This window comes from Galeopterus variegatus, unplaced genomic scaffold (genome assembly GCF_000696425.1).
Source record: "Galeopterus variegatus unplaced genomic scaffold, G_variegatus-3.0.2 Scaffold1089, whole genome shotgun sequence".
In the NCBI taxonomy this organism is placed as follows: domain Eukaryota; kingdom Metazoa; phylum Chordata; class Mammalia; order Dermoptera; family Cynocephalidae; genus Galeopterus; species Galeopterus variegatus.
In genome coordinates this window covers 171,148-187,210 of record NW_007727200.1, presented here as the reverse complement: position 1 = coordinate 187,210, position 16,063 = coordinate 171,148, and the positions used below count along the sequence as shown (strand labels likewise).

General features: G+C 36.7%; 1 protein-coding gene across 1 annotated transcript in view; it reads left to right on the top strand.

Moving 5' to 3' along the window:
- Positions 1-587: 587 nt before the first annotated feature.
- The window catches only part of UBA2 (ubiquitin-like modifier activating enzyme 2), a 44,262-nt gene continuing 28,786 nt past the window's right edge, over positions 588-16,063 (top strand). Inside the window, exons 1-8 of the mRNA XM_008574703.1 lie at positions 588-739; positions 2,780-2,863; positions 3,867-3,937; positions 5,127-5,191; positions 6,467-6,567; positions 8,525-8,646; positions 14,719-14,786; positions 15,320-15,441. Coding sequence (XP_008572925.1) covers positions 602-739; positions 2,780-2,863; positions 3,867-3,937; positions 5,127-5,191; positions 6,467-6,567; positions 8,525-8,646; positions 14,719-14,786; positions 15,320-15,441 — 771 coding nt within the window. The 5' untranslated portion in view covers positions 588-601. The remainder of the gene's footprint in view (positions 740-2,779; positions 2,864-3,866; positions 3,938-5,126; positions 5,192-6,466; positions 6,568-8,524; positions 8,647-14,718; positions 14,787-15,319; positions 15,442-16,063) is intronic.

The window sequence follows — 16,063 nt, the reverse complement described above, 5'->3', positions numbered from 1 at the left end:
ATTTTAGGGCTTTTGAATCATATTGCCAAATTGCCCTCTAGAGAATCTTTGCTTTAGAATCCTTACCTGGAGTGTAAGGGCATGCTTATTTCCCTACCCCTTGACAAGGTGAAATTAATCTTAATACTATTTTCATGTTTTTTTGCTACATTTTAGTAGGCTTATCGATCACACTGTCCATTTTCTTTGTGAACGCCTCTTCGCATCCTTTGCCTATCATTTTTGTTTGGGTGATACTGTTTTGTTGTTAATTTGTAAGAGCTTTTTACATATGGGTTATCAGTTTTCTAACCTGTAAGGGTCTTGGGTGGGACTTCGAGCCCCAGGTTAAAAGGCGACCCTTAGGCTTCGTAGGCCGGACAGCGAGTCAGTGCAGGTCCGTGAAAACCACCACCGGTCTCGACAAGAGAGGAAGTCTGCAAGGCAGTTCGCGATTAGCCAGGTTAGGGCCCAAAGGCTGTCAGACTCCGCAGGTCGCCGGGTGCCGACTGGCGGCCATAGTGCGCAGGAGCGGAAGCTGCACCGCCCTTCCCCCACCCACTTCCGGATGCGACTCGTTTCTCCCGCCTCCGCCTCCGCCGTGGCTCGTGGTGGTCCCGCCATGGCACTATCACGGGGGCTTTCCCGGGAGCTGGCTGAGGCCGTGGCCGGGGGCCGAGTGCTGGTTGTGGGCGCGGGCGGCATCGGCTGCGAGCTCCTTAAGAACCTCGTGCTCACCGGCTTCTCCCACATCGACCTGGTGAGGGCCAAGCGCGCGCGCGCGCACTGGCTGAATGGCGGGCTGTGGTGTGAGGGCCGGGGGGTCGGGGTCGGGAGCTCGGAACCAGAGTTGGGGGCGGGCGCGGGCCGAAAGGCTCAGGGTCGTGGTTGCCCGCATAGAAGGTGCAGTTCGGCGGGGACGGCGCGGGCTCTTGAACGTCAGACCCGTCCGGACGCCGAGGAGGCCGCGGGCCCGGGTCTTGTGGGGTGTCCCGCAGCGGGACCGCCCCCTAACTCCTTGGCAGCGCCTATTTGTGCTGCCCTGAGGGCACGGAAGCGGCCCAACGTCTTTTCGCTTCAAAACAGTTCCCCGGTTGTAATGGGACGTAGGAGGTGATTGAGTCCCTTGTGAATGTTGTGACTTTAATTCGGCGCCTCTCCCCACCCCCCACTCAGAAATTATGACCCAGAGCAGAGGATGGCGGTAATAGCAGCCAACATATCATGAGCACTTGTCCCGAACCGGGCGCTGTCCCGAGTGGTTTACACGCATTAACGCATTTAATCTTCGTTACTATCCTATGGATGCAAACGTTATTTTCACTCCACTTTATTTTGAACAGATGAAAGTGAGACGCAGTGGGGAAGCAAGTGTCAGGACTCTTGATAGCGTTCCTCTCCGCTGGGTACAGTCTACGTGACCGTCGCTGCTGTCACCCTAGATAGTACACTTGTTTAGTTCATTAAAGATGTTAGAATTTTAACTCTTGCATTGATATACATTCACAGGAATTTTTAATCAAGTGTTTCTAATAATGAATACTTTTTAGAGATTGGAGATGTTACTTGGAACTTGAATATGAGTTTAAAATGTCTTTAGGTGCAGTGGAAACATGGAGGGGGGAAAGGCGGCACGCTGCTCTACTAAATGAATGATGGGGAAGATTTATACATTTTTCTTTAATAAGCATTAGCTGATAACTTGATACTTGTTTAAAAGAAGGAAGGTACACAAGATAGTGAATTTCGGCCCCTTTTAAAATTTAGTTTAATAAGTAAATTGAGAAAGTACAAATAAAAAATGTTTATGTGGTTATATATTTTGATGATTTTCACAAATTATAACCAAAACCATTAGGATGTTTCACAGTTAGAACATTTGATTACTGTTAATGTAAGTTTATTGCAATGGAATGAAAATGACTTTAGCCATTATATGTTTCATTCTTTGTATTTACTTTAAGCAGCAATTAGATAAGACTTAAGACATGACACTTCATAACCGTGAAGTGTCATACAGTCCTCAGGTAATAATTGTAACTGAAATTGTGTATGGATGAAGACTTAAAGAAGGCAGCAAAAATTCACTTAATCTGTTTGCCACATAACATTTAAGAAAAATATCAGGGCACAGTAAAATTTAATATGTTGGCTGGTTAGCTCACTTGATTAGAGTGCAGTGCTAATAACACCAAGGTCATGGGTTCGGCTCCCCGGACTGGCCAGCTACCAAAAAAATTTTTTTTAATATATTGGATTTGAAAGAGTAATTAAATTGTTAAAGAAATTATATGTTTGCAGTAAATTCACATATATTTTTATGCTATCCAGGGAATTTCCTGAAATATTTGCCAGAGTGAATAAACAAAATAATGTACCATCCTTTTTTTTTTTTTTAAAGATGACCGGTAAGGGGATCTTAACCCTTGACTTGGTGTCGTCAGCACCACGGTCACCCAGTGAGCTAACCAGCCATCCTTTATGGGATCTGAACCTGTGGCCTTGATGTTATCAGCACCACACACTCCCGAGTAAGCCACGGGCCGGCCCCTACCATCCTTTCAAAGTATTTTTGAAAAGGTTATCTCTGATAATAAATTTTGGATCTTTTTGTATGAATTAAATTATGTTTTTATCAATTTAACAATGTTGATACGACTGGTCTGAAAAGCATTTTCTTCGCTTTTCACCGAAGGATGTAGTGGATATCAAAAGTTCTGGGTTGTGGATGCTGAGGATAGTGATATTGCTCAAATATATCAGACCATTTGTGATTTATGTGGGGTTTATGCATTTGTAGATTGATCTGGATACTATTGATGTCAGCAACCTCAACAGGCAGTTTTTGTTTCAAAAGAAACATGTTGGAAGATCGAAGGCACAGGTAACTATATTTCTCGTACTGTTTCTGTGATCCTGTGATGGATCTTAATGCATGATACCAGATTAATGGTACCTCTCGTGTAGGGGGGAGAAAATAGGTGAAGCTATCTCTTTTTAGCTGAGGGATTGTGAAGAATAAAAGGATTTATTGAGTGAAGGACTAGAGTCTAAACCCTCCTTGTTTGGTCTACAAAGGAAATAGAAGTGCTCTACCTAATCTCCTGGTTGGTGTGACTTTTGTGTCTCCTTCATATTTAAATTTCTGATTGTTTACTTAGGATGAGCCTTGTGTTCCTAAATCCTGTAGAGGTTGGCTACTCCTATGTTTGGGGGCAAGAGAACCTCCAATTTTCTCTTGTCTCATTTAAAACAAAATAGCTTGCCCTGGAACTCTAGACACCCTGAGCTTTCTTTAGTTCCTTGAATATTCCTTCTTGATTCAGGGTCTTAAAACATCTTTTTCCATTGCTTCCCTCCCAGCCCCTTGGGCAAACTATCGCTCGTTTTCTCCTTTTCAGTTTTCATATTTTGGCTCCCTTCTTCAGGGGTACTTTCCTAAGTCTTTTAGACTAGGTCACGTCGTCTTCTCATAACAACTTTTATTTTTCCCATTTGTCATTTATCATAGTTTGTAGTTACACTTATCTGGATGGTTATTTGATTCATATCTCTTGCTCACATGTGCCTTATATGGGTCCTGGTATGCAGAAGATGCTCAGTAAAATGAATGACACTTGGTTACTCAATTTTATGTTTTTGCTGAAGCTTGCCATTCATGAAGGAGTGTATATGGTGGTACTTGGAGGAGGGCTGTTTTGTAATTTCACAAATATGTGTGTGTAGATTAATCTTACTGAAATTTTGTTACTTTTTGTATTTCTTTAGTGTTCAGTATTAATAAGGTGCTATGTAAGTAAGTGAAACAACAGTATTGTGTCTGCCAGAAGTAGATTTCAAATACAAACAGAAATGTTGTAGTAATTTAGTGTTGTTTGTTTTTCCAGGTTGCCAAAGAAAGTGTACTGCAGTTTTACCCGAAAGCTAATATCATAGCCTACCATGACAGCATCATGAAGTATGCTCTCCTTATTATGTTGTAAAGTTGTGTTTTCTGTGAATTTTTAGTTAAACTTTTAAAGTATAATGTATTTTTATTAGCCAAATATGTGAGCTCAGTCGTTCTGCTGTTTTAAAATGTTTTTTTCTAGAATAATTAGGGCAATTAAAATGTGGTAGTTTGTGCCCACATAAGTGGCATTCTTTCTACCAGTTTATAAATATGGTTTGAATGATTTAGATAAGCAATGAGGTATTTTAATACTTGCAATAAATAAGTCACTTGGAAACTTTATATTTGCTTTAAATAACAAGATATTTTAAGATATGAAACATCCTTATATGTGATGATTCAGATTTTTCTAAATATGTTTTTCTCATTCTGATTGATTTTAGCTGTCACTTTTTTCAATTTAAATGCTTCTCTCCCCAAATAATCTGTTTATGAGGACTCTGACTTCTGAAATATAACACTGGGGATTGTGGTGGGGCAGTAGTTTTGATGGTATATAAATACACTTATCTCAGTAAAGATGAGTAGAGTGAATATGTAATTTTGGAGGTATTGGAGCAAAGGAACTCTGGGGCTAAATTATTCTTTATCTACAGTTGTCCAGCTGACGAGTAAGTGAATTTTTTAAAAAGTTCTTGTTTGAGGTAGTGGAATTAGAAGAAATCTTAAACTTTCTCAGGACATTTGTATTTCCAGCTCATTTTTTATTCTCTGGATGTTGCTCTACAAACCTGCCATAGCCCTATAACCCCCTTACTCTGTGTTACTTTCCCAGTGCAGCTAAAAGCAGGGACCCTAGGGGCCTGAACCCTGCCTGATCCTGTACATGTGAGGTGAAGCCAGAGGCCAGGCAGACCCTGGGAATGTGTTCTTTATGTTTTCCCAGGCACTTGCTGCCTAGAAAAGGCCTGGTGGGACTAGAGAAGTCATGCCATCTCTCTGCCAGTTTGAGATTCTGCTCTTGTGCCCTAGGTAGCTGGCCAAAACATATAGGAATTTGGGGGAAATAATTTCTTTAAAATCTGCTAATGTTCAGAAGAAGTCGAACCTTACTGTCTAGGTGGCATATACCCTTAATGTCAGTTATTTTTGCACTGTTATTACATTATTATGCTTTCCAGGACTCAGTATTATACTGTAAAGATCATGTTTAAGGCTAGTTGTTTTGGTGACTTTTTTTTGTTTTGCTTTGTAGCCCTGACTATAATGTGGAATTTTTCCGACAGTTTATATTGGTTATGAATGCTTTAGATAACCGAGGTGAGATTATTTTAATACTTTTAATTTCTCAGTATTTTCCCTTCCCCATATCAAAGCTGTTTACAGATTTAGTATTAATTAAAATATTTCTTTATGACTTAGAACTTAAAACCCCTAAAGAGAAGATCACATTTAAAGCTTGCCAATTGATTTCAATTTTGTCTAGAACCAGTTTGTTCCAGGCAGGAATTTACGTATCATGTTCTGCTATCCTACCAAAAGATGTAAATAAAGGGGACATTAAAAGCTCTAAAGAGTGTGACTATGGAAGATGTGTGTGGATGAGTTTGTTTCAGATTGTTTAGAGCATGTAAATACAGTGTGACTTTCATGTATGTGAAGATCTAAGAAATATCAATGCCCAGGTCTCACCCAAGACCGATTAAATACTTTCATGTATGTGAAGATCTAAGAAATATCAATGCCCAGGTCTCACCCAGACTCTGTGAATGAAGCTGAACATTATATTTTTTCAGAGTGCCACAGATGTTTCTAAAGTGCAGTCAAGGTTGAAAAACTGCTGTTTTAGGAATGAGGCAACAGGATGCTAAAGTCAGAAGCCATGGCTTTTGAATTGTTTTAGGTATATCTGGTGCCATAAGATGCCAAATGTACACGTTTTAATCCATTTAAGATTTTTACAGTCTGGGAATGGTGTTTTGTGTAATCAAGTATTGTATAGACAGTCAGTATTGACAAATCTGTGTGTCTGGAATGTGAAGGTGAAAAAACTTCAATAATATTCCTTGCTTGTAATTACTTCTAAATGTAGTGAGTTTGTAACAATTTTGGGCCAGAAATACCAAAAGAAAAAATATGAGAAAGAATCAGAATGACTCTTTTAACCCGATTCATCTTTTTTTCCTATCCTTAAACTGCCTTAATAGTTCCAAGTTGATATTCCATATTCTTCACTTACTTCCATATATTGCTTGATAATTATATTAGTATAGTAGCAAGTTAAGGAACACATTGAAACAATGTTTTGGCTAAGGTACAACAGTAGAAGAGAAACATGGCGCTTTGGAATTTAAAAATTATTCATTTCAGAGAATGCTTTTCCTGGAGTAAGTTTGTGATATAGATTCCTTATGTTTGAAATTTTGCTAAGTTAATGTCTCTTAAATGTCTGTGATTAACAGTTTTATTACCCTGGCTATAGTCACAAGAAAATTGTACACAAAAACAGTAAAATAGTTTGGGTAAGTGTCATCCTGATTGAAGAAACTAATTTGTTTTTCCAAAAATTCTTGCTAAGTAGTATTTTTCTTTCAGCTGCCCGAAACCATGTCAATAGGATGTGTTTGGCAGCTGACGTCCCTCTTATTGAGAGTGGAACTGCCGGTTATCTAGGACAAGTAACTACTATCAAAAAGGTAAAGAAAAGATTTGTTTCATTTTACTTTCCAAATATTTATTTGGGACTTTAGGGTCCCAGAGAAATAAACTTTGGATTTGTATAATATGAGCGGGTCAGTATTCAAGACATAAGGATTTTCATGCCCATATAAAACTTAGGATGTTATAAAGGTACCCAAAAAGACTATGGGCAAAGAAATCTTTTAGCTCTGTGCCACTTTTGTTTCATTTAACTTGTGCATTAAAATCCTTAGACTGGTAAGCATAATAAACTTGTTTTTAAAAATTTTTCGTAGCTGTGAGACTACATGTACTGCCTTAGTATATATATGGTAAGCCAGACTTCTAAAAATTACATTCTGGGCTGGCCAGTTGTCTCGGGTAGAGCACAGTGTTGTTAACCATAGTTAACGGTGTTGTTAACCCTTGTTGGTCAAGGGTTCAGATACCCGTACCAGTCAGCCAACACACACAAAAAATCATAAAAATATAAAAGTTACACTTCATGTGAAGGAGTCTGGATTTATTATCTGAAGAGAAGTTTGAAAACTTTTTGGGTGTATTTGTGAAATACTTCAAACATTTAGATAAAACTAGAGAGTAGCAGCAAACATCTGTGTACCCCTAATTCAGTTTAAAAAGTCTCAACATTGTGATTCATTTGCTGTTTTGATCTTTTTTCTTCTAGTTCTTTTAAGAAATTAAACATTATAGATATATTTGAAGAATTGTTTTTGCAGATTTTGAGATTATGAAAAGGGAATTATAATGTACTTCAAATTTGCTGGTTTTGGCTGGTCCTAAGGTAGTGAGTTATCTCAATTGATTGTTCACAGTCAGTTACAGATCAAACTCTTTGTCTGCTCTTTCCCCCTTTTCACTACTGCACTTGAGTGGCCTTAAAAAAGAGAGAAAAGAAAATAATTCTGCTGGTTTTGTTTGATATTTTTTAACAGTTTATCCATGTTAAAAATTGTGGCTCTCCTTCATTTGTTTTAACTGTTAAACATCATTCTGCAAAGACTGTCAATGTGTGTTAAATATAGTTGAATAAATGGAGGCCCTCAGTATCTGTTGACAGATCAAGGCAGTGTTTCTCTTTCTTGCACCCTGACAGAAGGGATGGCTTCTCTCTGTGCTTGCTGCCAAGAAAGCATATTGGAAGGCTGAGGGCACAAGAAATGGTATTATGGGAAAAAACCCTGAATCTCCTGCAATTTATATTAAAACAATGGGTTTTGTTTCTTTAAAGACATTGCTTTTTATATACTTAATGACTGTGATCCTGAGACATCAGTGTGTATTAAGACTGAGGTTGAAAACTGCTGAGATGAAGAAAGATAATTCATTTGATGGTTTTAAAAAATTGTCTCAGGTGCCATAGACTTCTTCCAGGGCATGGATTTTTTACAGTGTAACTTTGAACTTAAATATATATCAACAAAATGAAGCATGTTTGGTTCAGTAATACCTAGGATTTTTCCATATATTTAGATATCTTTTGAAATTAATAACTACTTTTATTCACTTAAGTTTTAGGAGATTATAAGGATATGGCTGTGAATGATATTTAAATAACAGATTTACAACTTTGAGAAATAATTGGTTGGAAAGCTGTTGGTTGTCTTTCTAGTAGTTTTTCTTTCTCTTTAGCGTGATCAAGGTAAACTTTTCATGTTTGACATTCAGGTGCAGTGATTTTTATTTGGTTTAGTATAAATAATGTTTACTGGGCCAGGAGTCAGAGGAGTCCTGGCTCAGCCTTAGTTGTGACTGTGGTTGATTCAATTAGCTTTTGTGTTTCTATATCTGTAAAATAAGGATTTTTGGAGTCACTAATATTTTAAAATTTCCTTGACAATATAAAACCCAGATGTAATATAGATGAATGAAGTGTTTATGATTATGTTACCTTATAATGCTGAGAAACCAGCATCATGGAATAAATGTTTTTTTCATATCCCGACTTTGTAGGGTGTGACCGAGTGTTATGAATGTCATCCTAAGCCAACCCAGAGAACTTTTCCTGGCTGTACAATTCGTAACACACCTTCAGAACCTATTCATTGCATCGTTTGGGCAAAGTATTTGTTCAAGTAAGAGTGTATATATTTCTGAGCATAATTTCAGTAGTGATTATGAAAAATGGGGTCATTTTTATTTAAATATCTTAGAGAGTTTGTACTTATGTTTCAAAATAGTGAAGGGACACTTTAGTAGCTTTCTTGTGATATTTCTTAGGTTATATTAAATTCAGCCAACATTCAGTACATGCTACTTAGTCTGATATTGGAGATAGGCATGTAACTAAATGAATACAAATCTATATATTTGGAAATATGAAAACATAACCCATTGGTTAAAAAAAGTCATATTGGAAGTTAAAAATACTTTGTAATTATAGTGAAAATACTGTTTTTGAAAATTATAGGATGCATTGAATGTAGTAGTTGGGCGAAAAGTTATAGATTTGCATACATGAAAAACAGCTGAATATTAATGAGGTAAGAATCCCACTTAAATTAGAAAATGAACCACAGAAACATATTTTTGAAAATGAGAAAGAAGAATATATAGTCATGCACCACAACGTTTTGGTCAATGATGGACCGTATATACGACAGTGGTCCCATAAGATGATAATAGAGGGCGGGGAGGGAATGAATAATAAAAATAAAGTATCCTAACCCCCACCAAAAAAACAGTTTAAAATGGAGTTGAAAAATTACTATCACACGGTGAGTAATTGTGTCGTAGTGCAATTAGTTTTTTTTATAAATTTAGTGTATCCTAAGCATATAGTGTTTATAAAGTCTTTGGTAGTGTGCAGTAATGTCCTATGCCTTCACATTCATTCACCACTCACAGACTCAACCAGAACGTCTTCCAGTCCTGCAAGCTCCATTTTTTAATCTTTTATACTGTATTTTTACTGTGCCTTTTCTATGTTTAGATACACAAATACTTACTGTTGTGTTACAGTTGCCTACAGTATTCAGTAAAGTAGCATGCTATATAGGTTTGTAGCCTAAGAGCAGTAGGCTGTACATGTAGCCTAGGTATGTAGTAAGCTATTCCATCTAGGTTTGTGTAAGTACACTATAATGTTCAGAAAACAACAAAATTGCCTAATGATGTGTTTCTCAGAACATACCCTATTGTTAAGCAATGCATGACTATAATTGAAATAAGAGCAGGAAAAAAACTGGCAAGTTTGATTACAAAATAGGAAAGAAGGAAAAAAGAAAGAAACAAAATCGGAGAGGAGGGATGAATAACAACTAAATGGGGAACATAATCTATGATAGCACAGATTAGATTGATAATAAGGGGGAGAAGGATGATGATGATAATAATAATAATAGTAATAATAATAATAATAATAATAAAAGACCATGCCAGTACATTGAGAAATTTGAAGATCTGGGTAAATTTATTTTCAGAAAACTTACAAACCTGACTCAAAAAGAAATAGCCTGAATATGATACTATACCGTAGAGACATGTAATCACTAATTTAAATTCTTCTGAATAATGGACTAAATCTATGTGATTCTGCAGATGAATTTCACTACACTTGCGAGGAATGTAGTATTCTCATCTTAGGCAAATTCCCAAAGAAATAAGAAAACGGAATACTACTTAGTTCATATTATGGGGCTAGCATGCCTTTGATAACCAAAATCAGTCCAAGGCCATTATGGTATAAGAAAAGGAAAATTTCAGTCTCACTCATAAATTCTATACAAAATATTAGCATATGAATTTAGCCATATAAAACAAAGAGTATACCATAACCAAGTTGTATTTATTCAGGAATGTAAGCATAGTTTAACGGTAGAAAATCTGTAGATGTCCTTCACTTCATTAAGAAATTAAAGAGAAACTATATAATCATAATCTTCCTAGATATAGAAAAAAACATTTGGTAAAATTTAACAAGCATCCTTTCATGGCAAAGCTTAGTAAAATAGAAGGAGACAAGAACTTTCTCAACCTGAGAAAGGGTATTTTGTAAAAACCTACAGCAAACATTGTCTTTAATTTTTGATTAAGATATAATATATATGTACTCAGAAAAGTATACATCATAAGTGAACCTGACAGATTTTTACAAAAAAAAGCACTTTAAGCTTTATTTATTTGGTAAACATTTTTTTTTCTTTTTTAAATAGACTTTACTTTTTTACAACAGTTTTAGATTTATAGAAAATTGAGAAGATAGGACACAGATCCCATGTACCTCCGTACCCACTTTCCCCTACTATTAACATTTTATATTAGTATGATACATATATAACAATTAATGAACTAATGGTTGAAATATTATTAATAAAGTCCACAGTATATTTAGTTTTACTTAGTTTTTACTCAGTGTTCATTCTTTTCCATGATCACAACCAGGATACCACATTACAATTGTCATGTCTCTTTAGACTCCTCTTGGCTGTGAAAGTTTCTTAGACTTTCCTTTTTTTGATGTCCTTGACAGTTTGGGGAGCATTGGTCAGGTATTTTGTAGGAGGCCTCTCTATTAGAATTTGGCTGATGTTTTTCTCATGATAAAACTGGGGTTTTGGGTTATTGAGGGGAATACCACAGAGGTAAAGTGCCATTTTCATCACATCCTATCAAGGATAATGCTATCACCATGATATATGACTGCTGATGTTGGCTTTGATCACCTGAATGAGGGAGGGTTTGTCAGGTTTTCCACTATACTGGTACTTTTTTTTCTTCCCCCTTCCATGCTGTACTATACACTTTAGAAGGAAGTAACTGTGTGCAGCCCACTCCTAAGGAGTGGAGAGTTATGTCCTACCTCCTTGAGGGCAGAGTAGCTACATAAATTATTTGGAGTTTTTCTGCCTGGAAGATTTGTTTCTTCTCCCCCATTTATTCATTATTTATTGAATCATTTATGTCAATGTGGACTCGTTGGTATTGAATATATTTTATGCTTTGAGTTGTAATCCAATACTACTTTGTTACTCAAATTGTTTTAGCTTTGGCCATTAGGAGCTCTTTCAATCTGCTCTGTGCTCTTTGGCGTGTGCGTCCTTTTTTCTGGCAGTACAAGGTGTTCCAGGCACGCTTTGTGTAATTCCTGCCCTGGTCTTAGAATAAGCCATTTTGCCAAGGTGCCCCAGTTCCTTTTATTGAAGAATGGTTTTAGCAATCAAGATCTGGGTGCTTACACATTCTTCTAGGGTGTTGTTTTAGGCCCTCTAGCTGACAGAGAAACAAACAAATGTTTATATTAACTTGTGCATATGTATATAAATATTTCTGTATCTAGACATCCATATTAAGCTAAGCATAAGTTCATGTTCAGTGTCTCCAACTCTAATCAATTACCACATGGATCATTCTAGCTTTTTTCCACTTGCTTCCTCCCCTTGCTTATGTGTAAAGTCCATTTCAGTGGTCAGAAAATTTGCTCCCACCATTTACCATCCATAAGTGTATGAATTATATAATGCTGGCATTATTTTGGATGCTAAAAATTTTAAAGCATCCACTTTGAAATGAGGGACAAGATAAGGATACACATTATTGCTGCTTGTGTTTGGTGTTATATTGGATATTCTTAGCCAACACAATAAGACAAGAAAAAGAAAATTTGGCTCGAGAATTCGGAAAGGAAGAAACAAAACTGTTGTCATTTGCACACACATGGTTACCTACATAGAAAACTGTAAAGAATATACAGACAAATTAGTAGAAATAATGACATTTTAGCAACATGGTTGACTAAAAGATCAGTATAAAACAACCAATGGCATTTCTATATATAACATCAGGTAGTTAGAAAATGTAGTTAAGTATAGGTAACTATAGAATTATATAACTAACTATAAGAGATAACTAAATACAAACACATCAAAAAGTACCTGAGAATAAATCTTAAGATGTATAAGACCAATGTAGAAAATTAATGACTATCAGAACATAAAAAGAAGTAATAAATAAAAGGATAGAGTGTGTGTGTGTGGATTGGAAGTCCCAATACTGTTAGTATGTCATTTGTCTCCAAATTGAGCTAGAGATTCAATGTAATTCCAATTAAAATCTCATCAGTGGTTTTATTGGAACTTGTTCACCTGATTCTAAAATGAATATGGAGGAATAGGACCCAAGAAGAGACACAATTGAGCTAGAGATTCAATGTAATTCCAATTAAAATCTCATCAGTGGTTTTATTGGAACTTATTCACCTGATTCTAAAATGAATATGGAGGAATAGGACCCAAGAAGAGACACAACACTCCTGGAGAAGAATGAGTTGTGGTTAGTTGCTCTAACAGATGTTAAGATTTAACATAAACTAAAAATAATTTAGTGTGTTGTTGATGCAGGGACAGATAAACAGACCATTGGGACAGAATACACATCTCATGACCAAGGTCACATAATAGATCCCAGATAAAAGGGATTAAATAAAAGGTAGGGAATTGGTTATCAATATGGAAAAAATTTTCATTTCCTACTTTAAACAGTATATTAAATTTAAGTCCAGGTGGATTAAGGATTTAGATGTGACAGGCAAAACTTTAAGCTCTTATAATGTATGATGAAATTTTTGTCCTTGAGTTTAGGGAACAGATTCTTATATGCAGTAAGTGCTAACAGTAAAAGAAAAGTGATACATTTAAATTCATTAAACATATCCTGTCATCAAAAAACATTAAATGAGGGCCGGCCCGGTGGCGCACTGCTACAGTGCGCCGCTTGGGAGCGTGGCGGCACTCCCGCCGAGGGTTCGGATCCCACATACAGACCGGCCGCTCACTGGCTGAGCGAGGTGTGGGCGCAACACCGAGGGTTGCGATCCCGTTGCCGGTCCCAGTCCGGTACGGGCGCGACACTGAGGGTTGCGATCCGTTGTCGGTCACTAAAAAAGACAAAAAGCAAAAAAAAAAAAAAAACATTAAATGATGTGTAAACAATAAGCCACGATGTAGGAGAAAATGTTTGTGACATATGATCAGCTAAAGATTGTAATCCAAAATACATTTCTGCAATCAATAAGAAGATAACCTGACAAAACTAATATGAACAAGCATTTTTCAGTTAAAGGGAAACCCAAATATAAGTCCACAATGAAATACTATTTTATACTCACTAGTAGGAGAGCATTAAGTCTAGAGAGGAAGTGAATCAATAGGAACTCTTATACACCATTTTGTTGGAAGTGTAAATTGGTACAACCAAATGGGCATTTTATTGTATAGTGTATCAGGAGTTTTGAGATTATAGATTTTGGGGAGGGTTTTATTGTAAAAGGGATTCCTTTTTTTTTTCGTGACCGGTAACGGGATCGCAACCCTCGGTGTCACACCCGTACCGTGACCAGCAATGGGATCGCAACCCTCGGTGTCGCGCCCGCACCGCGCTCAACCAGTGAGCGGACCGGTCTCTATATGGGATCCGAACCCTCGTCGGGAGCGCAGCCGCGCTCCCAAGCGCCGCACTCTACCGAGTGCGCCACCGGGCCGGCCCCAAAAGGGATTCCTTTTAAAGTAACTTTAAGTCGTTATGCTTGAGAAAAGGTTGGTAAGTTTTATATCTGTAAGGGTTATCAAAAATTTTTTTGGATAACTTGATTGATAAAAGAGAATTTCAGTTTAATACTTTTATATTGTTTCTTAAGATTCTGTTCAGTAGTAAAAATACATACTACGATGAAAGAAAAAGTAATCTCTTGTTTACTGCTGAATTTCCTGCACCTAGCACAGGACCCTGCACGTCAGTTGTATAATAATGTTTGTTGAACAGCTAGCCGCAGATGTAGTTCACAGACATTTTCTTGGCGTTAGAATGTTATCTAGGTTGGAACATAAAAGACACTCATGTGTTTCTTGTTCAGAGATTTTAACATTGCAACGTGCAAAGCCATGCTAGTTGGAGAGCATGAAGATAGATATAGGTCTTCTAAAATTCAGCCTTGCTTGCATTGTGATTGAAATTAAGATGCAAGTTATCTAAACAGAATACTTTGATGCTTTTAGGTTTATAAAGTGTAATTTATCAGTTGTTCACTCTTTATCCCTGCTGAACATTTTGTATATTGTAAGTTAGGTGTTTGTGAGGAAAGTAGGAGAAATAAAGCCCATCTGTTGAGAGTGCTTTGTTGTACATAAATATTTACTACTCTTAAATTATAGCCAGTTGTTTGGGGAAGAAGATGCTGATCAAGAAGTATCTCCTGACAGAGCTGACCCTGAAGCTGCCTGTAAGTACACTATTTGGCATATGTTTTCTTATCAGTGACTCCTACCTTTATTTTACTAATTTAATATTAGTAGCTTTTTTTTTTAAAGATGACTGGTAAGGGGATCTTAACCCTTGACTTGGTGTTGTCAGCACCACATTCTCCCGAGTGAGCCACGGGCCAGCCCCTAATATTGGTAGCTTAAGAGAAAAAAAAATATTTGCTGTTTGTGTGCTTAACATACATGTGTTACATCATTTTTAAAGCCATGTTTGACAAAAAGGATAGTCCCATTTTACTGGTGAGGAAATCAAGATAACAGAGAAATTTCATACATCTAGTAAATAGAGCTAGGGGTTTATTCTTTGAACATACATGAAGCCTTCAGAAACTGAGGTAGAAAAGATGCTGATAAGCATGTTATTTTCCTTTCTCTTCAAATTCAGCATGTGTCACATGCACATGACTTCCATGGATGACTTTTTTCCCCCAGAGGTTAGTAAGAGCTCAGTTCTATATTTATTACAGTTGGAAATAATATGTTTGTTTTACAGGGGAACCAACAGAAGCCGAAGCTAGAGCCAGAGCATCTAATGAAGATGGTGACATTAAACGTATTTCCACTAAGGAATGGGCTAAATCAACTGGATATGATCCAGTTAAACTTTTTACCAAGGTTAGGTTTACTTTCTTTATAATTGTGGACACGTTTATGATTTTTTTTTAATGTGTATGTGTGTTTCAACATTTTATTATTATTTTATTAAAAATAGTTTAACATTTGCTTGCACATATTTGTGGAGTACACTGTGATATTTCAATACATGCATATACTGCACAATGATTCACTAAGGGTAGATAGCATAATTTTGTACCCATTAGTCCACCACTTTTCCTTCTCCCTGCTTCCCCACATTTAGGATCCTAATTCTGTTTATTTTAAAATAGTATGTAAATCGAATTAAGCTTCTTTCTGTGTATATGTTAATGCTAGAATGATTCAGCAGAATGATTGATGTAGTCAGGACAAGCAAGTTCTGAAATTTTAGCACTTAACACTAAATATAGTATAAGTATAAATGTAGCCTCTTTATAGGAGGTAAAATACATAGACTTGCTTATTATATACACTCTTTGTTGTCCTTCCTTTCCTGACTTTCACGGAACTTTTTGGTTTTCCTTATAACTGATTTTTGGTTCCTCCTGCTACTCATCTTCACTTTTTTTTTTTTTTTTTTTTTTTGTCTTTTGTCTTTTTCCGTGTCCAGCAACGGATCGCAACCCTCAGTGTTGCCCCC